This window comes from Aedes albopictus, chromosome 2, assembly GCF_035046485.1.
Source record: "Aedes albopictus strain Foshan chromosome 2, AalbF5, whole genome shotgun sequence".
NCBI classification, from domain to species: Eukaryota; Metazoa; Arthropoda; class Insecta; order Diptera; family Culicidae; genus Aedes; species Aedes albopictus.
This window is the reverse complement of record NC_085137.1, coordinates 133,339,610-133,364,461: the sequence shown is the minus strand read 5'-3', so window position 1 is coordinate 133,364,461 and position 24,852 is coordinate 133,339,610. Positions and strand designations below refer to the sequence as shown.

Sequence of the window (24,852 nt, the reverse complement as noted above, 5' to 3'; positions counted from 1 at the left end):
TCCAGAACATCCTCACCAGCTGCCAATTTCTCCAAGGATTCTTCGGGAATTCATCCAAGAATGTCTTCTTGAATTCCTCCAGAAACTGCTTCAAGGATTTTGCTGGAAATCTGGAGGAAATTCTCTTCAAAACTTCTTCTCAAATTTCTTCAGGGATTTGTCCAAAAACTCCTTCAATGAATTCTCCAGGAGCTCCTTCATGGGTTTTTCCAAGAACTCCGCCCGTTATGGATTTCTGAAGTAACTTCCTCCAGGAACAACTTCAAATACATCTCCAGCGTCTTCCCCAGGGATTTCTCCAGCAACTGTTAAGGGCTTACTGCAGGAATTTCCCCTAAAATTATATATGGGATTTTTCCTGGAAGTTCTTCAGGGATTTCTTCATGGATTCCTCTACGAACTCCTTCGATGATTCCTCCAGGGATTCTTCAGGGATTTCTCTAGGATTTTTTTCATGAGTTTTCCTGGAAAGCATTGAGAGATTTTTGCTGGAACTCCATCAAGGATTTTTCCATCAACTCCTTTAGATATTCTTTCTCATATTCCTTCAGGGACTTCTCCTGAGACTCCTCCAGGAAATTCTCCAGGAATTCCTTCATGGGTTTCTCCAGGAATTCCTTCAGAGATCTCTCAAGGACCTCCTCCAGGGATATCTCCTGGAACTCTTCAGTGATTCCTACTGGACTGAAAAATCCTTGATTTTTTTGTGGGATTTTACCTGGAATTCCTTGAGGGATTTCTAAAGGAACTCCTTCAGTGATTTTTCCAAAAAATATTTCATAAATTCTCCGGGATTTCCTCTACGAATTTCTTTTTTTTTCATGGACTTTTCCTGGAATTTTTTGAAGGATTTCCTCTTCAAGGATTCCTCCAGGAGCACCTTAAGGAATTTCTTCTCAAATACCTCTTCAGATATTTCTACAGGAACTCCTTGAGGGGCTCCTTCTAGAACTTATCTGGAATTCCTCCAGGAACTTCTTGAAGGATTTTATCAGGATTTACTCTCGAAATTATTAGGAGCATTTCGCCTGTACTTCCTTGAGGGATTTGTTCTAGAATTTCTTTATGGATTCTTCCGTGAATTCCTCCAGGGATTTCTCCAGGCCTTTACTCAAGGATTCAAGGAAGTGCTACAAACAGTTATTCTTGAAACCCTTCAGGGATTTTTCCTGCAAGATACTTCCAGGAGCTCCTTCACTGATTTTTCCTAGAATTCCTTTAGGGATTACTCCGGGAAGTTCCTCAAGGATTTCTCCAGAAACTCCTTCAGAGTTTTCTCCAGGAACTTTTTCATGAATTTCTCCAGAAATTTCTTCAGAGATTTCTACAGGATTTCTCAGGAATCAATGGAGAAATTTCTTTAGGGGTTCATCCAACAAGTTCTTCCCTGTTTTTTTTTTTCATGGGTTCATTTACGAGTTTCTTTAGGTATACCTTTAATAGGTCCGACAGTGGTTTCTCTTGGTGTTTATTTACAAATTCCTCCAAAAAATACATTGAGGAAGTTTTTCAAGTATTTCTGGAGAAATTTCTTCGATAACTTCACCTTGAATTCCACGATTTATTTCTTCTGGAATTTTCTTGAAGGATTTTTTCAGGAACTTCTCCATAGATTCCTTAAGGATCTCCTTCAATAATTCTTCCAGAAATTCTTGGGGGATTCCTCCTGAATTTGCTGGAAAGATTCGTTGAAATTCGTTGAGGGATTTCTCTAGATTTTTTTCTTGGAATTACTGTACAGATTTTTCCAGAAGCTCCTTCCAGAAGTCGTTCAACAACTCCTTCAGCGGTTTCTCCCGAAACGTCATGTGATACTCATGTGGAAACTCTTTCTGGGATTCCTCCAAGCATTTCTATATGAAATTTATCTGCAATTTTCTCAGGAATCCATTCAGGAATTCCGTGAGGTATTCTTTTAGGAAACCCGTCAGAGGTTTCTCCTGAGGTTCATTCACGGATTTCTCCGGATGCTTCTTGAGGAATTCCTACGAAAACACCTTCAGAGAAATGCTGAAGAGATTTGTCTTGTATACTTCAGAGATTTTTCCAGCAGTTCCTCCGGAAACTTCTTCAGAAATTCCTCAAGAAACTTATTCCAGCCCGGGTAGACGAGAATATCTAAATCATATCTCAAATCGAACACTTTTTGCTGTCATAGCTCGATGTGATTTTGATGAGTTATTCAAAAATCTTATGAATATCGCACGAATAGCTCAAAGTGATATGGTATTAGTTTTTGTTTTTGTCGAAATAGCTGAAAATTTCTACATAAGAACAAGTTTAGCTCTTCTGCAGGAAATGGAACACATACACCCTAAGAGATGGCTCAATGTTAGTGAAATGCCATGTGCCCCTTTCTGAGCTGTGGAAACGAAGAACCGCATGCTCTTATTCCCATGTTATTTACAACAGTGAGCCACAGTTGAGTGGTAAGCATCGCCGCATGTGAATCCTAAGGTCGTAGGTTCGATGTTGCATGCTGACGTTTGTTTATTTATTTTTTCTAAAAAAAAAGTGAAAAATCTTGTCTGCTATTGTTTTGATCTTGTAATATCTTAACGAGCTATTATTGAGTAGTTCACCATATTAGATTTTGCTATTATTTCTGTTCTTTTACCTCTTATATCAATCAAACCAATATCAGTTTTTGCTTTTCAGTAATTCAATCAATCATAACTGAATATGCTATTCATCAGATTTTTCCACCTACTCGGGAGGAACTCTTTCACGGATTTCTTCAGGAATTCTTTCTGAAATTCCTTCATGAATTCCTCATGAAATTCATCCAGTGATCCCACCTGCATTTTTGTGACTTTTCTAGAAGTTTGATCAGCGATTCCCCCATCAGTTCCATCTGTTATTCATCTAGCAGTTCCTTATGTGCTTTCTTCTAAAATTCCTGCAGTGATTTCTCCAGTTTCCCGAGTTCTGGGATTCTTCAGTTGTTCCTCCGGGAGCATTTTTCATAGATTTTCCTTCAGGGATTTCTAGGGGTTCCAACAAAGATTCCTCTTGGGGCACACTAAGGACTCATTTAGGAGTCCCTTCAGGGTTTCCTTCAGCTTCTTCGGGATTTACTACGAGATTCTCTGCGGGATTTCTCTAGGTGAACCTAGCTTGCCTGCAGTATTTGGCCTTTGAACGATGTATCTCCTTCGCAATGCGCAGAAACAAACTCCGACACATACGGATACACCTTTCGAACTGAATTTTCTGCAAAATATCATTGTACAATTTCCTTCAAGAGAAGTTCATTCATGAGGAAATTCGTACAGCTATTCCACCTGAGAAGTACCTTTTGTGATTCCTTCAGAAGTGACTCATGTATAGTTTCTCCTAAAATCTCTTCAGTGACTCTTCCAGATGTTTTAGACTTTTCCAGGAACTCCTTCAAGAATTCTTCCAGGAGTGTCTTTAGGAGTTCCTCTAGGAGCATTTCCTAGAGATTTTTGCAGGAACTCCTCCAAGGATTCCCAGGAATTTCTCCAAACATTTCTCCTGCATGAAAAATGTAAACCACTTTTTTTTTAAATCGCGAATTTGAAAGAATCGCCTTTGGAAATATTATATTTAGATCGAAGTTAGAAATTTGTAAAATGGCTATCAAAATCCCAACATCGTGATATTTTCATTTCGCTACAAGGTGGATTTTCCTAATATTACTGAAAGTTACATTCCATTTTAATTCTCAGGTACCGAGTACCAGCTCGCGAAATGCAACGGCGGAACCACGATCGGACCGCCCCGCTCCGGACGCCCACCATGGCCGGTGGTCTGTTCTCGATCGATCGGGACTATTTCTACGAGATAGGTTCGTATGACGAAGGCATGGACATCTGGGGCGGAGAAAATCTCGAAATGTCCTTCCGGGTAAGTACCGTTCTGATGTTGATTTCCGTTCACGATTTGTATTTGTTTTTGATTTATTTAATATAATTTTTATTTTACCGACTCCCTTGAAACAAAAATCACGCCCAAATGTCTATTTGCGATGGGCGACGTACCGTGTAGATATGGCAATGTGGTGGCATTCTAGAGATCGCTCCCTGTTCCCACGTGGGGCACGTTTTCCGCGACAAATCGCCCTACACGTTCCCCGGAGGTGTCGCTAATATCGTGCTGAAGAATGCCGCTCGCGTCGCCGAAGTGTGGTTGGATGAGTGGAAAGAGTTTTACTATCAGATGAGTCCAGGTTCGAATCGACAGGTTTTTTTTTGTGTTCTGTTCTCTTAACAACTTCCAGGCAGCTAATTCATCCTTAAAACAGCATTACGAACCACACATTCAGAATCATTCCTCTCAACCCTAACACTTCTAACACTGAAGACAGTTTCTATCCTTGGTAGATAATTTTCACTGAAATCAGGTCGGCTTTCTATTTATGCTGTTGAATACAAATGTTCAACCTTAATAAAATAAAAATGAAATAAACCATGATTTGGATTAAATCTATGAACTGTTTTTTTATCCAGGGGCTGACTATAATAAAGAGGGTTTAACTTTTAAAGTATTTTTCTTGAAAAATCAAAAGAAATTCGTTTGTTTCATTATTATTAATTTTTTATTATAAACATTTTCAGCCTCAGGCTGGTTCATCCTTAGGAATATCATTGCCTCATTTGACTATTTTTAATACCATTGCCACAATTGTAGTTATTTTTTTCTCAATAAATCTAAATGTGTTGACAATTTTATAAAAGTTTACCATAAGCAAGGTTCACACATTTGGACTAATCTTTGTAGCCCAAAAGATTATGAACTTACGATTGAACTTTTGAATGCTAAAACGGCATGTGAATGGCGACCTGATTTCAAAGAAAATTACTAATTCAGGAAAACTTCAAACTTCCCAATCCAAACATGCGAACAGTTTCATCCAACAGTGCAGTGCAGCAGTGCTTCTCAGAATATAGAGATGTTTTTAGAAAAGTATTTCGATTTGATCCCGAACACGCGTGCTTGTTGCAGCAATGACACCTTAGAGGATTTTACACGCACAGTATACTTACATCACCACTAGGCCTGTCCACCTTTTCAAAAATGTTCTCTGATTATCAAGTCCACCCCCATATTTTGATTGGCATCCTAAAAGAAGTAACTGGTCAATTTTTCAACCAAATCCATTGAAATTAAGAGGTGCATCAAATGAATTTTGTGTTTTTCGACTATTTTTGAACTTCAAAAAATCATAACTACACTAAAACTTGTCAAAACTTAATTATTTCTTCAGAAATTGAAAGCTATACTTGTTTGCTACAACTTCTCCGAACAACGTGTGCCAATAAAATTGAAAGAAACATGTGTAATTATCACATTTGTAATCAGAAAAACCTTAAAAAGTTGATTTTTTGATAGATTTTCCTCTGGAACACCCTAATAAACGTAATAAGTTAGATTTTTCAAAACGGCATCATATTCTCCAATGTTTTTCGGTTATTTGCTTCTTTGACACCAATGCTGTAGGAGTTGAGCAAAAATTACTAAAATTCGTGAAAGCCAAATGTGGCCTAAAAACTAGCTTTTCGGATGCAATCACGCTTTGGCGCGCAAAAAGTGGCATCGCGTCAGCACTGATATGATAGCCAACACCTGTCATCACGCTTGTTTGTTATCATCCGTGGTAGGGGGTAGCCAAGGCAAACTACAAGGAAGCAAAGCTACTACGTTCAGTACAATTTCGCGCCACAGCGTGATTGTCTCCAAAAAGCTAGTTTTTAGGCCACATTTGGCTTTCCCGAATTTTAATATTTTTTGCTCAACTCCTACAGCAATGGTGTCAAAGAAGCAAATAACCCAAAAACACGAGAGAATATGATGCCGTTTTAAAATATCAAACTTATTACGTATATTAGGGTGTTCCAGTACGAAATCTATCAAAAAATCAACTTTTTAAGGTTTTTCTGATCACAAGTGTGATAATTACACATGTTTCCTTCAATTTTATTGGCATACGTTGTTCGGAGAAGCTGTAGCAAACAAGCATAGCTTTCAATTTCTGCCGAAAGAATTAGATTTTTACAAGTTTTAGAGTAGTTATGATTTTTTGAAGTTCAAAAATAGTCGAAAAACACAAATTTGTTTTGATGCACCTCTTAATTTTAATGGATCTGGCTGAAATTTTGACCAGTTACTTCTTTTAGGATGCCAATCAAAATATGGGGGTGGACTTGAGAATCAGAGAACATTTTTGAAAAGCTGGACAGGCCTAATCACCACCCACACAAACACCTACACACCTACCCGTGTTGACACTTTTTTGTTTCTAGATTACAACAGTTAGTTAGTTGCGAGACGCCACCATCATCAAAGGTCCAGAATGTGGACGGGACATTCTAACATCAGCGCTGTGTGTCATCCATGTAGTTCTTCTAGTTTCATACAGACAACACTCCTTCTTTCTACCTACCTACTTTGTCATAACAGCATCCTCTGCGGTTTTTTTACTTTGTGTGAAGTAGTGATTTCAGGTGGTCACACAGTGTGTGTGTTCTAACGGATTAGTGCATCGGCAGTTGGTGTCTTTTCGATGGAGTTAGTAGCGGTGTTCAAAAATTGGGTTTAAAATATATTCCCTTTGGTCGCCTAATTTGGAACCTAATGTCGTTGTAGCTTGCAGTTAACTAAAAGTAATTTTGCTTGTGGGGTGATTCAAACGCTTCGTTCTTAGAGGTATGACCGTTCTGTATTAGAAATTCATTGCAAAACAAGTGTTTGACACAGTAAATACTTGTTTTACTGAAATATTTAATAAATTCTGTAGCTGTGGCGTAAGCCAATTCGGAATACTTTATGTGTCAGTTCCATTAAACCTAAAATCTCACATTCCAACTCGATGGGGCATGTTCGGTGTAGTACTAGATTTGTAGTAATGGGCTGATTTTTTTTATGGTGAGAAGGTCAATTCTCCGTTTCTGCAATGAAATGGTGCAAAAAGCGTGGGTATTATAATTCCTTGCCTCTAATTTGATGCTGTTTGAGCAAAACTTTGGATAACTATGTTGTTTATGTTGCGAGAAATGGAGAAATCAACAACACTGTTGCCCACGATTTTTGCACCATTTCATTGCAGAAACAGAGAATGGACTTCACCATAAAAAAAATCAGCTCATTACTACAAATCTAGTACTTAACCGATCTGTCCTATAGGACGTAATCAGTGAAGTACAAGATTGAAAGTAGTGAGCTGGATTTTTGTATGATGAGATGATAAATTCCCTATTTCTGCAATGGAATGGTGCAAATAGGGTGGGTATTTGATTTCTTGTCCAATTTGAAATGAAAGAATTGATCATCTCACCATACAACAATGAGCATGTACTTTCTATCTAGTACTTCACTGACTGTGTTCTATTGATTCAAATTGGGAATGTTTTTAGCGATTTTTTTGATATTTTTACCCTGTATCATGTTATTGGTTTTACAACACCAATGGATAATTTTCCACACTTCTGAACTTCTCAAATTTGAAGTTGCTTGCTTTTTTAATTGAAAAACAGTGTTTTTCATAGATTTTGGTATATAACATAAGGTACACCGGGGCAAGTTGAAACGGTGGGGCAAGATGAAACAGCGGGTTAACATGATGTTTTCTGATGATGATAAACAGTTTGATCGTGATAACACATAGTTTTTCATTCAAGCCATCATTTAGCGAAGGATAAATTTCCAAATTGTATTGAAATCTATTTCAAAACTTCGTATTTCATCTTGCCCCACCCGTTTCAACTTGCCCCGGTGTACCTTAGTTAAAACATTTTTAAAAAAATTTCATAATCTTCAAATGAATGTTCTGATAAAGTTCACGGATTTTTTTCTAACTCCTGGAGGAACTGTGTAGAATTAGCAGTGAGGTGAAGATATGACGAATCCACACCCTGAATATTCAAGAGCACAAATTCGAAGAATCAAAATGTCCGTTTGTTCTGAAAAGTTGATCGAGTCCCAAGTAACACACTGGTCACAGAAGAGTTACGGTAACGCAGGTTTCTGTTGCGCAGAAGTTCTTGTGACTTACTTCTAGCAAGTGAGTAATAAATTATCAGAATTATGTCACTGTGACTTCTGCGCAACAAAAACCTGCGCCGTCGTGGTTCTTCTGTGACCACCACCAGCGGGTTACCAATCGATCAACTTTTTAGTGCAAATAGACATGCGGCTCTTTAGAAATGTGCTCTTGAAAATTCAAGGTGTTGCGTCGCCCGAGCACACATGTTTTACACGAGCTAAAGTAACCCTTGTCAGACTGAATTTGGTCATATAGGAGTCATATGAACTAGCCTACAACATGCTTACTTCTAGGGCGTCATATATTTATCTTAAGTTAACCCTGTATTCTATATGTTAATCTAAATATCATTTTTAATCATCTAAATCAATTTAAAAGTGTGTTATAGACGGCGATTCTTTTGTTGTTGATTTTTGTTTATTTTATTTTTTTACATCTCTACATTTTTATTTTTTTCCTGAAAATTAGAAAGCGGATTTTAAGAGAAAAACTTTTTGAGATTTTATAATTATATTGTTTTATGTTTTATAGTTTTTATATTTTTTCATGATGATGTTTTTTTTTAATTTTGTTTTCCGTGTATTTTGAGGGAAATAAATTTAGGAGTGTATTGAAGCCCACTAAACTCTTTTACTATGACAGCATGATTGGAAAAAAATTAAAATATTTAAATTGTTGCGATTCAATACAAAAGAAACAATGACATCCAGAGGTGCCCAAAACATCAGTTTTTAAACTGCCGACACGTGGGAAAAAATAAACACTATATGAAATTGTAGTAAATAATAGCAGTGTTTGTTTTAACTTTTTATTAGGCAAAAAATAACCTTTTGCGTGAACCTATCACCACGCCAGAAACTGTTCGAATAGCGTGCAAAAAATATGTCTTTCTTCTTCAAGGTAGAGCTACATCTAAATTGATGTACACTGCTATATACTTGAATAATTTCTCATTGCTTTTTTTATTATTTACACTTCACACTATGAAGTGCATTCGTGTCTGAATTTCACAAAGTGTTGAATTTTGTTTCACATGCTTTGAAAATTCTCAGATTTTGTTATAACAAAATGCACCGTATTTGTAGTTCGCCGTCAAATTTTTAGCTTAAACGCTCATAGGTGAACAAAGCTACAACATGTCAAAGTTGGCCATTTTGCATGAAAAAAAAGCTTTCATCATGGGGGATTTTCCGAAATCTGTTGAACTCGAAGTTGGCATCAAATCTTTCTCAAGCAAGCTGAATTATACCTCTGAGTTTCAGGCAATTTGGACGACAAAAATCTTCCATGATAAAGAGAATGAATCCGCCAATAATACCGTAGGTCCTATATAAATTTTCTAAAATAGCCAGTAGAATAGATAAATAGTCGAATTTAGAAGACAAAAAATGTGATTGTTTTGTAAGAAAATGCAAAAAAAAAGAAATTAAAACACGAATGTTGTTGTTGCTCGGATAACCAACCGAAATGGTATGTTAAACATACGTAATGCCTGAAGTTCATAGGCACAATATGTGTTGAAAAATGGACAAATTGAGTGGAAAAATTGCGAAAAAATCCACGTAGTTCTGGTGGGGTTTGAACCCACGTCTCCCCAAGCTCGCTAGACAGGGTGCGTTAACCAACTCCGCCACAGAACAAGTAACAACTCTGCGAAGTAGAAAGCCAACCTGAATCCAACGCCCACCTCACACCACGTTCCTTCCTCACAATTCATCATCTATTTATAAGAGCATAAAAAAAAACTCAATAAAAGCATATTTTGATATGGAGATCAAAATGTGATATTGGTTTGTTTGATGTAAGAAATAAAAGTACTGGAAATAATAGCTAAAATTTACTCCTCGACCAACATCATCATAACAAATTGAGCTCTTTTGAGAGCTAACCAATAGCAGCGAGCTATTCGCTTGATCTTCAAATAGTAAATTTTGCTATTGGTCAGACGTCCTAGGAAATTTTTTTGGTATTTTCAGTACTTTTACCTCTTATATCAATCAAACTAATAGCACGTTTTGATTGTCAGTACTTGACGTCTGCCCAGGTTTCCTTATATTTTTGTTTTTGATTTTTTATTAAATAGGGTAAGTGTTCCAATTATGGCTATAGTACCAATTACTCGCCATAGTTGATTTTCGCCCTTTAACGGAGTAAATCAAAAAAAAAATGTTTTTTTTTTTGTATTAACGAGATTTTTAGCCCTAGGCTAGTTCATCTCGGGACCCACGTTTTTACTTCCCTTCCAAAAGAAGAACCCACATTTTGCGAGTTTGTCGGGAGAAAAATGTTGTGAACAACAGATCACATTCACAAAAGATGGTTGCACTCATTAAAACTTAACATTTAGCTCAAATTATGGTAGAAATAAATCACTTTCCTTAAAATTTTGCTTCCTTGCACCCTTTTTCGCCATAGTGTACCAATTATGGCAAGCCCCATAAGGAATGCATGCAAATAGTCCGAAAAGGAACCGAAGTTAAAAAATGTAACCATAACTGGGACAGGGTTCCTATCATTGGCACACGCTGTAATAAATACTAAAAGTAGTTTTAGGTCCGTTTCTATATTTTTCCTGTAAAGTATGGAAACTAATCTATCTTTTAACATATCGTTAATCTTCTCGTTATTTTTGTACAAATAGTTTTCCTTAGGTAGTGCCATGATTGGTACAGCCACCCTAACTGAGCAATATTTTGAAAATCTGTGTCCATACATATTTGGAGGAAGGATCAAGGTATCTTATTATTTTTCTTTCCTGGAGGAAAGTATTTTGCAGTTTAACAAAAACCATTTTAGGCCAAAATTTGAAATGAATGTTTTTTTAGAATAGTGATATACATTTTCCACCAGGACAACAAAAAAATCAGAAATTGTCTTAATCCTCTCTCTGTGTAATAACCGATTCGGAAAGAAGAAAGATTCTTCGCTGAAATTGTGAGCAACCATTTTTTTGTATCTGTATTAACGAGATTTTTAACCCTAGGCTGGTTCATCTCGGGACCCACGCTGTACTTCCCTTCCGAAGGAAGAACTCACATTTTGCGAGTTTGCGAACTCACATTTTGCGGGAGTGGGATTCGATCCTGGGCGTGATAGTCAAGTGTTCTAACCATCACACCAGGTCCGCTCCGTTAACCGCTGAGCAATTATTTAAAGCGCACTGTAACCATCCACAGTTTGTTCTCACTTCTTAATTGATTTGTTTAAAATTAGGTCAATCGGCATTCAGACAAACGACCCATTCGGCCAAATGTCCGGACAAGTAAAGGTCTAAGGGAGGGAGAGGAAAATGATTCTCAGGAAGGTTTAAGAGGACGTCAAACAGAGTTTCAAGAATGAATATAGGCTTGTCCACTTTTTCAAAAATGATTTCCGATTCTCAAGTCCAGCCCCATATTATGATTGGCATCCAAAAAGAAGTCACTGGCTAAATCCATTGAAATTAGAAGGTGCATCAAATCAATTTTGTGTTTTTCGACTATCTTCGAGTCGAGTCAAGTACAAAACACTGAAGACGACCTTACAGTTGAAGTCGAAATACGTATCTGTCAAAAGATGCAAATTCTTAGTGGAATTCGAAGGAACAGTACACGCAGAAAAAAATATTTTAAACTCAAAAATAAAGTGCTTTGAATCAAAGAAAATAAACCATTGAACCACGGCTTAATACCATTTTGCTTTCAATCAAATACATTTGGTATTTTTTTCAAAGCATTATTTTCATTGCTTTAACAATCAAGCCTCCGCGGCACTGATTGTAGCTTCAAATACTTGTTGACTTTGAATCTATCACATCATTGCTTTGAAAGTAAGTAGTTTTGCCATTTCAAAGACTATATTTTTTTGAAACAAATATTCATGGACTTAGATTCAAAAACTAAATGTTTTTGTTTGAAAGCGAAAGCGAAATAAAAAAGGCGAGCGAGAATCGAACACGGATACTGCTATAATATGCTATACTGATAGCGAGTTAACGTTCACGACCAAATCTGCTCTTGAAAATCTGAAGGTAAACTGAATCACCTTGCTCATATTGGCAATATGCATGCTCCAATATTGAAAACAAAAAAATATTTTTTTATTCAACAAACCTCGCGACTTTGAAACAAAGTCTCTTCATATTTGATTCTAATATGTGTTACTTTTCTGCGTGTACCCAACACGATTTCCTTTTTACTTCTTAAATATGCAGTAAGTACCATTCATTATGCTTGAAATAAGCCAAAAAGAATTAAAATTGAATGAAATATGACGACAAAGCTATCAACAAATTACTTTTCCATGTTTTAAGATAGTGACCCCAAACTTATCGCCGATGACATCAAGAGTTAATTTAATTGATATCTTTTTTTCCTAGATTTTTTAGCCAAGTTCGGCAAAAAGCAGTCAAAAGCTAATATAACAGGTTACATTACTGCTCTCATCTCAAAATTTGGTCCACCCAATTTCCAGCGACACTGCTGTAAGTTTATATTCATTTTTTAGAAAATTTGACAACTTTAACTTAAGTTTACATTCAAATAATTTTGCAAAAGTTTCACCCAAATCATGTTCAACTTTGACTTATTATCTTTTGAATGATACCTAGGGTTTTGAAATCGGACGCAAATTAGTGGAGATATTGGCTAAAAAAAGGACATTTTTTTGAGGGGGTGACCCCAAAGTTTTGATCGGGAGTGTATATGCGGAAACTATATTAATCCATTTGAACAAAAATTCCGAATAGGTCCCACTTGCCCCGTGAAACGGGGTAAATGAAGATCTGCTCCACTTTACATTATATGCATAATATATAGAATGTGAAATTTTTGAAACAGTTCTAATGCCCGTTATTAAGAAGAAATATATCAACTTTAGAACCATTGGAATTATAAAATTGTTTATGTTTAGAATTTTTTGGCATGACAAAACCAAACCAGCATTTTGTTAGGTCCCACTTGTCCCGGAGTACCTTATATCTTTGCTTTTACTGCTTGGATATTTATGAACATTTGACACAGCATTCTTAAGAACCCATACTTTAAGATAAAATTGATTTTGTGCTCGATCTCAACATATACAGTGTCGGACAAAACAATAAGACCACCACCCATTTTTCATACAAAATGGTCAAGTTTGACGATGTGATACTCGGTTTCTAGTAAACCGATTTGGCTGAAATTTTGACAGTCGCCATGCAGTTACGTGAATTTTGATTTGTGTTTAATTGATTGAGTTCTGTTCACTACATCAAAAGTTACAGATATACGAAACGACAAAATAATAGGACCACTTTCAGATTGCCATTACCAAAGGATATATGTGAGTATCTGATAGTTGATGATTGATAAGCAAGTACTAAAATTAAGGATGCCATTTAAACTTGGGGACATTTATATTGAATTGACCACAAATAACCATCATAAAAATTTGATGTTAGAATTTTGTCGCACCGTATATCTGTAACTTTGAAAGTAGTGAACAGAACTCAACCAATTCAATACAAATCGAAATTCCCGTAATTTCATGTCGACAGTCAAAATTTCAGCCAAATCGGTTTACTAGAAACCGAGTACCATATCGTCAAACTTGGCCGTTTTGTATGAAATAGGACCGGTGGTCTTATTGTTTTGTCCGACACTGTATAACCCCTCAAGTTCGAAAATAGTCGAAAAACACTAAATTGATATGATGCACCTCTTAAATTTTGGCCAGTGATTTCTTTTTGGATGTCAATTATAACACAGCGTACCGTCGTTCGGGGTGACATTGGGCCTAGAGGGTAACATTGGTCCATCGATCCCATGGATTCAATATAAGTCAGAGAGTCCGACTGTGGATGCAAAGTATCTTAGAATTATGTATTCTAGTAGCCTAGCACACAATATGCATTCCCATCGTATTGTAAACGTGCGGAATAGTGGCCCAATGTTACCCCACTTTGGCCCAATGACACCCCGCACGACGGTAACAAAAATTAACTTTTTGTCTGTCTCAAGAGCAAACTTATGTGTCTCCGAAGAATTTTGGGCCGCTGAATCCGAATCCGGGCTCAGATTTGCTCTAACACGTCACAATTTTGAGCTATACCTCAATTTATAAGGCAAAATATGCGATTTTGGGCTTTTTTGACTGCAAGCCATTAAGCAAGGAAATATTTTTTTTTAAGCAATCAAAAGGTTAATTGGTCAATGAACATCTAAATTAACGACTTATGTAAAATATTTCATTTTACCAAATCGAATTTGATAGTTTTAAGCGATTTATGTTAGGTACGATATTTCCCATACAAGTCACCCTCCAAAAGTTGCATGCAAGTTTTCATACTAACATAAAATGCTTAAATCTATCAAATTTGATTAGGTTAAACGAAATATTTTGCATGAGTCGTTAATTTAGATGTTAATTGACCAATTAACCTTTTGATTGCTTGAAAAAAATATTTCCTTGCTTAATGGCTTGCAGTCAAAAAAGCCCAAAATCGCATATTTTGCCCTATAAATTGAGGTATAGCTCAAAACTGTGACGTGTTAGAGCAAATCTGAGCCCGGATTCGGATTCAGCGGCCCAAAATCCTTCGAAAACACATAAGTTTGCTCTTGAGACAAAAAAATGTTGCGCTGTGTAATCAGTGGCTGAACTTGCGAATCGGAGAACATTTTTGAAAAGGTGAACAGGCCTTGATTAAGGGTCAGAGAAGAGTCTTAAAAGTTGATCCCTCTCTCTTGGTCCTCGTCTGTAGAACAAAAGAGTAAGAAATAGAGGCAGAGGAAGTAGCAAAAGTGGGTCTCATGGTGTTTCGAAGAATGGGGCAAACCTTTTTGACTCAGGAGATTTTAAGGATAGGGTAGTATTGGTGTGAAAGGAAGCATTAAAAATATGTAGAAAGTAGGTTGCAAGAGGGGTTTTGTGGGAATTTCACAGGGAGAATGAAGGGTGTTTTAGGGCAAATTTCATGGGAATTTCATGAGATAATTTCAGAAGATTCCAGGGGTTTGGGGAGGATTCTACAAGAATTTCAAGTGTTTCAAGAAGTTTCATGGGAGTGTTAGGGGTGCTTCAGGGGATTTTCAGGAGGCTACAATACGGTTTTGGGGGTGCTTTAGAGGGGTTTCAAACAGATTTCATGAGAATTTCACAGAGGTTTATTTCTAGGAGTCTTCCACCTCTGAAGAGCCCCTGAAGAACGTTTCAGAGGTTTTGATTGGAGTTGCTCCTCTAAAATCATCTGCAACTCTCCTTCCCTATATATGATATACCCCTTTGACTCTCCTCTATTGAACAATTGGTTGCAGTAACTTTGGTTGGTATTCTCACCCAATAAAAATGTATCCCCTAATGCAGACTCCATTTAAAGCCTCCGTAAGTTTAGTTCTGTACGGAGGATCAACAATATTCTGTTATTTCTTCTATAGTGGAAAAACCATGGAAAATCAAAACAAAAGATGAACTCAAAACTTATATTCCTAACTTAACATATTTGTAAAAACATTGTCCAAACCCTGAATAAGTCGGTAAGTCGATGAAAAAAAAATCAATGAAAATACGGTAAACCTCTAACTATGAGTATTTCAGATCACCCCACAAGCTAAAAATTGTAATTCTGTTAGTTCATAACTACGTAACGATCATATAGTCTAAGCCCTAATCCTCATATCTCATCGGACTCTTCAAGCCGCCGCCATATTGCCGCCAAGTTTAATTTTGCTTTCCCCTTTCCATTTTTTATCTAAATTTTGCCCACATAACAACGATAATGAACTCCTTTTTTTATTTCGAGTAATTATAGCCTCCAGAGACTGGATCCACACTTTTTGTCGTAGACTAACGCATAGAACTCTGTTTTTTTCTTCCTCTTTTTCTCGCCCGGGCCTTTCCACTGATCATCGCCTAACGTTATCGTACTCACACCCAAAAAAATATCCTACACATCACCGCCGACCGCGCGGGGCGTTGTGTTGTTGTGCCTACTAACTAACATTCCGGATAAATGAATGAAACACATCCAGGTGTGGATGTGCGGGGGTACGCTGGAGATCGCCCCCTGTTCACGGGTGGGCCACGTTTTCCGCAAATCGACGCCGTACTCCTTCCCCGGCGGTACATCGCAGATCGTTAACAAGAATAACGCCCGCCTGGCCGAGGTCTGGCTGGATGGTTGGAGTGAATTCTACTACAATATTAACCCAGGTCTAGATGATAGTGATATTTTTTCTTCTTTGTCGCATCTATCCTTTCCCATATGAAAATAGCTTATATCGCTGTGATTGGTTTTGCTTTTTGGTTCAGCGCTCTTTTGCTAGTTTGTAAGTCTTTCTAATATGGTGCATGCGTTATTAGGGTGGATCATTATGATCATTGCTGTTGAATCGTTCATCTTATGTTGATGACAAATTCTTTTCAATATTTTTTTTTATTTTTTCTTGTCATTGGAAATAGTTTACGATGAAAAATTTCATAGTTTCTTACAGTTGGGTATGCCTTTTCAATAGTTGACAATATGTTTCAATAGTGAGATTACTTCAAAATGCTTCAATTTTATTGTTTTTTGAATTTGTTTATCATTTTTTTATTCATCCCTCTCGTACCTTCCTCGAATTGTTCATATACATATGACTAGACTTGGTTCTATAAAGTTGTAGCTGGCCTTGTCATTCAAAAATTTGCAAATGTTTGAACCATCAATCGAAAATTCCATTCAACAATGACCCACCCTAATATGTTATGCTTGTTTATGCTATCCGGTAATCCGCTTTGGAGAGGTATATTGCTTTGCGGATCGTATTGTGTGTACAGTACATCACCATGTGTCGCCTGACGTCGAGTAGCTACCGATGTAAAATATTGCTTTTTCAAAACGTCAATATAAATACAAATTTGACTTCTCCCCCCACCGCTCACAATTCCCCAATTCCCAAAACGGGCAAACAGTAAAGTTCCCGAAATGCAGTCTGCTCCACTCTACTGTGACTGTGACTTACTCCCGTTGTTGAGTGATGACTTTCGGTACGGTTCGTTACATTCTGCCGGGACAGGATTTATGTTTGCACTCTATTCATATTTTCGGAACCTACGGAGCATGTGTGCAAGCTCGAATGCATTTGGAATTGTTGCGGAATGTCATTGTAGTAGCACCTATACAAGGCAAAAAAGTGGTATGCTTTCAAAAATCTCTGCACTCGATCGGCAAAGGTATCGGCATCAAAAATGGATTAAACTTACGGAAACATGGCTTATATGGATGCATGCCGGTATTCGAACTATTTTTATACCATACAATATCAAACTCACTCTTGCATGCAAAGCGGTTATGGATATATTTGAATAATAACTCACAAAACCCCCACTACAAAGCTGACTTTTGCACACCGACGACGAAGACTGCACAAACATAGCTACCCCGATTGATTACTCAACAATTCACAGAAGCATAGATGGACTTTTCACTGTTTTCTTTTTTGCAAATGTTATAGTTGCACGGATTTCACTTGATTGTATTTCGTTGTACTTTTTTCTATTTTTTTAGGGTAAAAGAATTAAGCTTTTATGCAACAATGTATCCTATTTAATGCACTGAAAATGTTATGAAGCGTTCGCTATATCATCACATATGAATACAAAAACACAATCATGTCAATATCTTTCCTTTCTTGTATAAATATTTCGAATATCTTGTTTGTTACATTTTTCTATTACTTTTCAGCATGTCACATATTAAATATATGCAATAAAAACGGTTCATCAAAACTGGTTTTATTACATTGTACAGGTTTCATCCACTTTAAAAAATATTTGTCTCATTATCGTAAAACCCCGCTAATTCGACAATGATTGTTGTCGGATTTCCGGGATACACTTTTAATTCGACACACAGGTCACCCTACACCATATTATTTATTGCAATTTTGCAACTATATTTTTGTTTTTGGTTTGATTGTCAGATTTATTACAATGCATTTCACGAGCTGTTTTTATTAATGAAAATTTGACAGGAGGTGGCGTCCTAACACGTCAATATCAATAACAATATCAACACGTGATTGTGCGAGTCTCAACGATTGTTGGTTACTGTAATTCATTCCGGTTGATTCTCCAAGCGGTTTTGGTGTCAAATAGCACCAACTCTGAACTTCCGGAAGTATCGGATGCAAGAGGGGCTGCTGCGGGTGCGAGTATAAGCACAGTATCGGATCGTTCCGCATTTACAGTGTACATTGCTGTGAAATTTCATCATCATGAGCGGGGTATGAATTAAAAAGAGTCGTATTATAGAGTGTCGAATGTGCGGGGTAAGACGGTGTATGTGATACCGTATTATCCGGCACATTCGACAATAAATTGTCAAACCAATCAGGATAATCTTTCAATATACATACTGTCAAACGATAAACTGCAACGATCGACGCGCTACCATCTTTCGAATAGTGGAGGGTGTAGGTACCTTGTTTGCGGTGTTGTTTACGGTGACGCAACACCGCGAAAAAGGTACCTGTGCTCCTCAACATTCGAAAAATGGTGGCGCGTCGATCGTTTTACGCCAGCGATTTTGTGGTGGGGTGATGACATTTAAAGGCGAATGGGTAAAACGACTTCAACGCCATTGCACAGTGGTTCGCGAACCAGATTTACGAGGAAAGATGCATTCAGCGCCTTCAAATGATTTTTTAGGCAAATATGGTCTTCTACAAACTTGTCCCTAATAGTAAGGCCCTCATTCCAATGAGCATGAAAATTAGGGTGGTCCATATTTTCAAAGAAATTGGAAACCAAACTGTTCGGTTCCGAACGTTTGTTTTTGTTTTTATTTGTATGAATAAGTTTTTTTTTGAAAATGTTGTCAATTTGCCCCTACTATCCCCTTTCTGTTTCACCCCACCTTCCCCTTTCTGTTTTACCCCACTTTTCCCCTGTTTTGTAAACCTTAGTTGTTAAGTTAATGAAATGCCAATACCTTTCCCCATATCGAAAAGTAATATCATATCAGCAAAGCCAAAAGTACAGTCAGACATCCATCCAAATGTATTTCTTTCTAGAAGGTTCCTCCCATCTAGTCGCCAATCGATTTTTCTTGTTTTTGTTTCGTTTGTTTGTGTTCCCATGGAGATGGGAGGAGCCAATGACTCATAATTGCTACACTCACACTAATGAATCATCTTGTATATAAAGATCCCCATACCGCGCGAAGCGTATCAGTTTTATTGTAACCACCGAACGATTAACATCGCGAATAAACGTGAATTGGATAGAAGTTGGATTTTTCCTTTCCCATCGGAGTCCATCGTCCGAATCCCGATTCCACTACCAAGACTGCCACCCGCTGCTGCTGTTGATACCGCTGCCGCTGAAATACAGTCCACCCGTCCCGTTGCTCACCCGAGCGATACCCGGCAAGGCAACAAGCGTTGTTCCTTCGCTCCGATCCACAGCTAGACCCCACCCGCGGTAATCTTCTGTGGACACCGGTGCGACTGCACACGGACACGTTGTTGCAAGCCTGCGTCGATCCCTCCGCTGCTGGAGCACCAGCAAGAGATTTTGCAGTGAAAGAGAACCCAACAGTGTCCCATCGTTCCGATCCGCAAATAGACCCTACCCGAGGTAATCTTTTGCGGACACCGGTTCGAGTGCCACACGGATTATTGCTTCATCTCTGGCCTGCTGGTTGTTGGCCAGTAACAGGAATTGACGTGTTCGTGAGGAACCCAAAACCGACGCCTTCCCACATTGTGCACCGCACATTGTTTGGTCCTGAATCGAACCGGATAGCAGCACCGGTGGCAGTGAAAGGTTTGTTCTCGCTCTGGTGGCGAATCGAAAAATCCCATCCCGTCGAGAAGTTTTCATTCCGGTCGGCGACGTTCGCGGCCCGAAAGTTAGTTCGCGCGAGTGTTGAAAGTGAAGTTTGAAACACGTCCGAACAAGTTCGGATAGGACAATTTAGTTGAGTGAGAGCCCTGTTTGGGTTAAAAAAGACAGTTGAGTAGTGTTAGTGTGCCCTATTTGGGACGAAGAAAAAGTGTACTAGTGTTTGTGAGCCCGATTGGGCTGAATCAAAAAGTGATGTCGCTGAAGCACACGCCCCAAAAAAGTGCCTCCGACAAAATGGCCGAGTTGAAGACGCTCGTGCATCTCCGTGGCCAAGCGAAGGCCAAAGTGACCCGGATCCGAAAAACCATTGAAGAGGTTTCGGAAGCCGGCATCATGCAGTTCACCCTGGCGCAGCTGAAAGTGTATTCCCGGAATTTGGAGGCTCACTTCCAAGAGTACCTCAATTTCCATCACCAAATCACCGCATTGTTGCCTCCGGAAAAGCTGGACGACAACGATGCAATGTACCTCCAGTTCGAAGAGCAGCACACCGAAACTGCCATGATGGTGGAAACCCTGATCCTGTCCGCGACCCCGCCGCCTCCGGCTCCATCTGTAGTGCCCGCGTCCGGTGCGCATCCGGCGCAGATTATAGTGCAGCAGCAACCGCTTCCGGTTCCGATACCGTCGTTTGATGGCAAGCCGGAGAATTGGCCTCGATTCCGGCAAGTGTTTTCCGACATTATGGCCAGATCCAGGGATTCGGATGCGGTCAAGCTGCATCACCTCTAAAGGGCACTAGCAGGTGGTTCCGCCGCGAAGATCATCGACCCGAAAACGCTCAATGACGGAAATTTCACACACGCCTGGGAGCTGCTGCTTGACGTCTACGAGGATGAGCGGAAGGCGGTAGACTCTCACATCCATGGCTTGCTGGGTCTACAGCGGATGAACAAAGAATGCTCCAAGCAAATGAGAGATCTCGTGAACGAGGTAACCCGCCACGTCGAAGGATTAAAGCTACTGAACCAGAACCTGGACGGTGTTTCCGAGCGATTTGTCGTCGTCGTCCTTTCCGATGCTTTCGACCCCGAGACGAGGAAGCAGTGGGAGGGCACCATTCCCCACAAAGAGATCCCGACCTACGAAGACACCGTGATATTTCTGAAGGAGCGGTGCTCGTTGTTGGAGCGCTGCGAAGCCAGCCACCCGAAGTCGTCGTCCGTCAAGGAGTCCACCCTGAAGTCCGCCTCGAAGCCCCCACCGGCGAAGTCGTTCGCTATGGCTACACCCGTAGCTAATAGCGAGGCGACATGCGAGATCTGCAGTGCGAGTCATCCCAACTACAAGTGCGACAGGTTTGTTTCTTTGACGGTACCCCAACGCAGAGTTAAGGTAAGGGAACTTAATCTTTGTTTTAATTGTTTGAGGAGGGGACACCCTGCCTTGAAATGCCCTTCCACTAAATCTTGCCAGGAGTGTCAAGGAAGACACAATACCTTGCTTCATGAGCCAAAGCCTCCAAAAACCGAAGAAATGCCCGTAGTTACTAGTCCGAAGCCCAAACAAGAGTCCGCCCCAGTTGTTGAAAGTGTTGAAGTTCCTCCTCCAGTTGAAAGTGTCTCCTCGTTGTCCAGTTCCATCCACAAGGTTCCTCGCTCTGATGGTACATTGTTGCTTACGGCCATGGTTGATGTCCTAGACAGCCATGGAAATTCCCACCCATGCCGTGCCTTTCTCGACTGTGGTTCCCAACCACATTTGATTTCCCGTTCATTTGTTGAGTGTTTGGGAATTGAACAGGTGCCTACCCACGTTGAAGTATTCGGAGCCACCGGTAAAAGATCGGTTCTTGACAGGAAGGTCAACATTTCGTTCCGTTCTCGTTCCATGAATTACCAAACCCAAATTGAATGTTTGGTCACTGATGTAGTGACAGGTCCTCTGCCTGGTCGGCAATTGGATCCACGGTCGTGGAACATCCCCTCTGGTTTGTCTCTCGCTGACCCGTCATTCCACACCCCAGGTGAAGTCCATCTTTTGATTGGTGTCAAGCTGTTCTTCCATTTGATGTTGCCTGGACAGTTGATGCTTGGTGATCGCTTGCCAGTCCTGAAAGAGACACGATTGGGTTGGGTGGTTGCTGGTGGTGCTGAGGACGTAGATGCAAACCAGCATTGCTACACTGCCAGTCTGCGGCCGCTCACAGAGTGTATGGAAAAGTTCTGGTCTGTTGAGTCGATTGAGCCTAGTAGTACCGTGTCCCAGGAGGAGCAACAATGCGAGGAGCTCTTTAATTCCACTACCGTTCGAAATGCTGATGGTACCTATACTGTCAATCTTCCGTTGAAGGAATCTGTAAGCGAACTGGGACACAATCGATCATTGGCCCTGAAGCGGTTTCACATTCTTGAACATCGCTTCGCTAAGAATGCTGATCTGAAAGCAGCATATGTTGATTTCATCCAGGAGTACAAGTCGTTGTCTCACTGTAAGATTATTTCCGAATCAGATGACCCTCCAGAAAAGCTAGTCCACTATTTGCCCCACCACGCGGTCTTGAAGCCAAGCAGTTCCACAACCCGTTTGAGAGTTGTCTTCGATGCTTCGGCACGAACAACTGGCCCGTCCCTCAATGAAGTTTTGATGACTGGTCCCACCGTGCAAGATGACCTTTTTTCAATTATCCTCCGATTTCGTAAACATCGTTACGCCGTAACAGCTGACATTTCCAAAATGTACAGGAGAATCCGTGTTGATGAGAACCATTCCAGTTTACAGCGAATTTTTTGGAGGGATAGCCCTGACGCTCCGCTTCAGATCCTTGAGCTGACCACCGTCACCTACGGGACGGCCAGTGCTCCTTTTTTGGCCACGCGAACATTATTGCAATTGGCCCGTGATGAATCCCACCGCTTTCCGACTGCGTCCAAGGTAGTAGAAGAAGACGTCTATGTAGATGACGTGGTATCCGGAGCCGATACCATTGAGCAGGCTGAACAACTTCGTTCGGATTTGACGGAAATGTTGAATTCAGGAGGATTCCCAGTGCACAAGTGGTGTGCAAGTGACCCAACCATTCTCGACAGCGTTCCCGAAGAAGATCGAGAAAGGTTTTTGGAGTTCGAGAATTCGGATGTGAACAAGGTTATCAAAACCTTGGGCCTGCTGTGGGATCCTGATGAAGACATTTTCCGTTTTCATTGCCAGTTGAAATTCCAAACTTTGTCCGTGCCTACCAAACGCATTGTCCTCTCTGAAATCGCGCGGTTGTTTGATCCTTTGGGACTGGTTGCCCCGGTGATAGTTTTGGCAAAGGAAATCATGCAACATTTGTGGAAGGATGGAGTAGGATGGGACGATCCCTTGGAAGGTGAAGTTTTGCAGTCTTGGCTTACTTTCAGAGAATCTTTGAAACATGTTGACATGTTCAAAATTCCTCGCTTCGTTGGTTTGGTAAGCATCGAGTACGTTGAAGTACACGGTTTTGCTGATGCTTCCAATTGTGCATACGGAGCGGTAGTGTATCTCAGAGTTGTTTCTGGTACCGACGTCAAGGTCTCGTTGCTCTGTAGTAAGTCTAGAATCGCCCCACTAAAACCACTGACAATTCCGAAAATGGAACTGTGTGCCGCCTTGTTGCTGTCAAGACTTGTTCCCAAGTGCCTTTTGTCGTTGAAAATGGATATCCAACGTGTCTGTCTGTGGTCCGACAGTCGCGTTGTGCTAGCTTGGTTAAAGAAGTCTCCCAGCCTGCTCGAGGTCTTTGTCCGTAACCGCGTGACAGAGATTAATACCTCTACCGAAAGGTATAACTGGTCTTACGTTCGATCGGAAGAAAATCCAGCCGATGTTGTGTCTAGAGGTCAATTACCACAGGCTCTGGCGAAAAATGATCTGTGGTGGAACGGGCCGTCCTTTTTGAAGCTTCGTCAGTATGAAGTCGCTGTCCCAGATTTGCCTTCAGAATCAGAGCTGCCCGATATCGTTTTAGTTGTACCCGCTGTATCTGCCACTGTTGTTCTTGAGGACGTACCTTTTCTTGAAGCCTTCGGATCATTCCGAAAGTTGCAGAGAGTGATTGGTTATGCGCTACGGTTTGTGAATAACTGCAGATCAACCCACGCTAATCGTACGTTTACCAAGGGTTTGACCGTTCCTGAGCTACGCCAATCTATGATAACTATCATGCGGCTAGTGCAGCATCTGGAAATGCCGGAGGAGTTGGCTTTGATTGCTTCCGGAAAGCCTAGTCGTCGTTTGAGTGCACTAGATCCGATGTTGGTGGATGGATTGTTGAGAGTAGGTGGACGTTTGGAGAACTCTCGTCTACCGTATGACGCCCGCCACCAAATATTGCTTCCAAATAAAAGTCCAGTTTGCGAACTTCTTATTCGGGACATGCATTTGGAAAACCTTCACCTTGGACCGTCTGGGTTGTTGTCACTCCTTCGTCAAAGGTTCTGGTTGGTTAACGCCAAATCAACCATTCGCAAAGTTTTGGGAAAATGTGTGACCTGTTTCCGATTTCGCCCTAGTTGTATGCAGCCGCTGATGGGTCGTCTTCCGGAAGCTCGTGTTGTTCCATCCCCTCCATTTTCTCGCACCGGCGTGGATTTCGCTGGTCCGGTTTTTGTAAAGGTAGGTCTCCGGAAGTCCGTGCGAGTAAAGGCATATATTTGTATTTTCATATGCCTCGCTACCAAGGCCATTCATTTAGAATTGGTCTCTGACCTGTCGTCAGCAGCCTTTGTAGCAGCTCTTCAGCGCTTTGTCAGCCGTCGGGGTCTGGTTGAAGAAATTCATTCCGACCACGGCACAAATTTTGCTGGAGCTAAGTCAGATCTCCATGATCTTTATTTGATGTTCCAGGATGATCAAGCCAAGGGGAAAATTAACGAGTTTTGTTCCGCTCGCGAAATAGTTTGGAAGTTCATCCCGCCTCGATCTCCCAATTTTGGAGGGCTATGGGAGGCCGGGGTAAAAAGTACGAAAACCCATCTGCGGAAGGTTTTGTCCAATGCCTGTCTCACTTTCGAAGAGTTTTACACTGTTCTTAC

At 40.1% G+C, this 24,852-nt stretch overlaps 1 protein-coding gene across 14 annotated transcripts in view; it reads left to right on the top strand.

Annotated features, from left to right (window-relative positions):
* The window catches only part of LOC109417673 (polypeptide N-acetylgalactosaminyltransferase 5), a 452,742-nt gene that overhangs the window by 382,584 nt on the left and 45,306 nt on the right, over window positions 1-24,852 (top strand). For 13 of the 14 annotated variants that reach the window (XM_029853443.2, XM_029853438.2, XM_062850468.1 and 10 more), the window contains 2 exons: window positions 3,693-3,870; window positions 4,012-4,192. In XM_029853443.2, the coding sequence (XP_029709303.2) occupies window positions 3,693-3,870; window positions 4,012-4,192 (359 nt within the window). Of the gene's footprint in view, window positions 1-3,692; window positions 3,871-4,011; window positions 4,193-15,993; window positions 16,175-24,852 lie in introns of all 14 variants that reach the window. The other variant, XM_062850459.1, reaches the window with a different exon arrangement.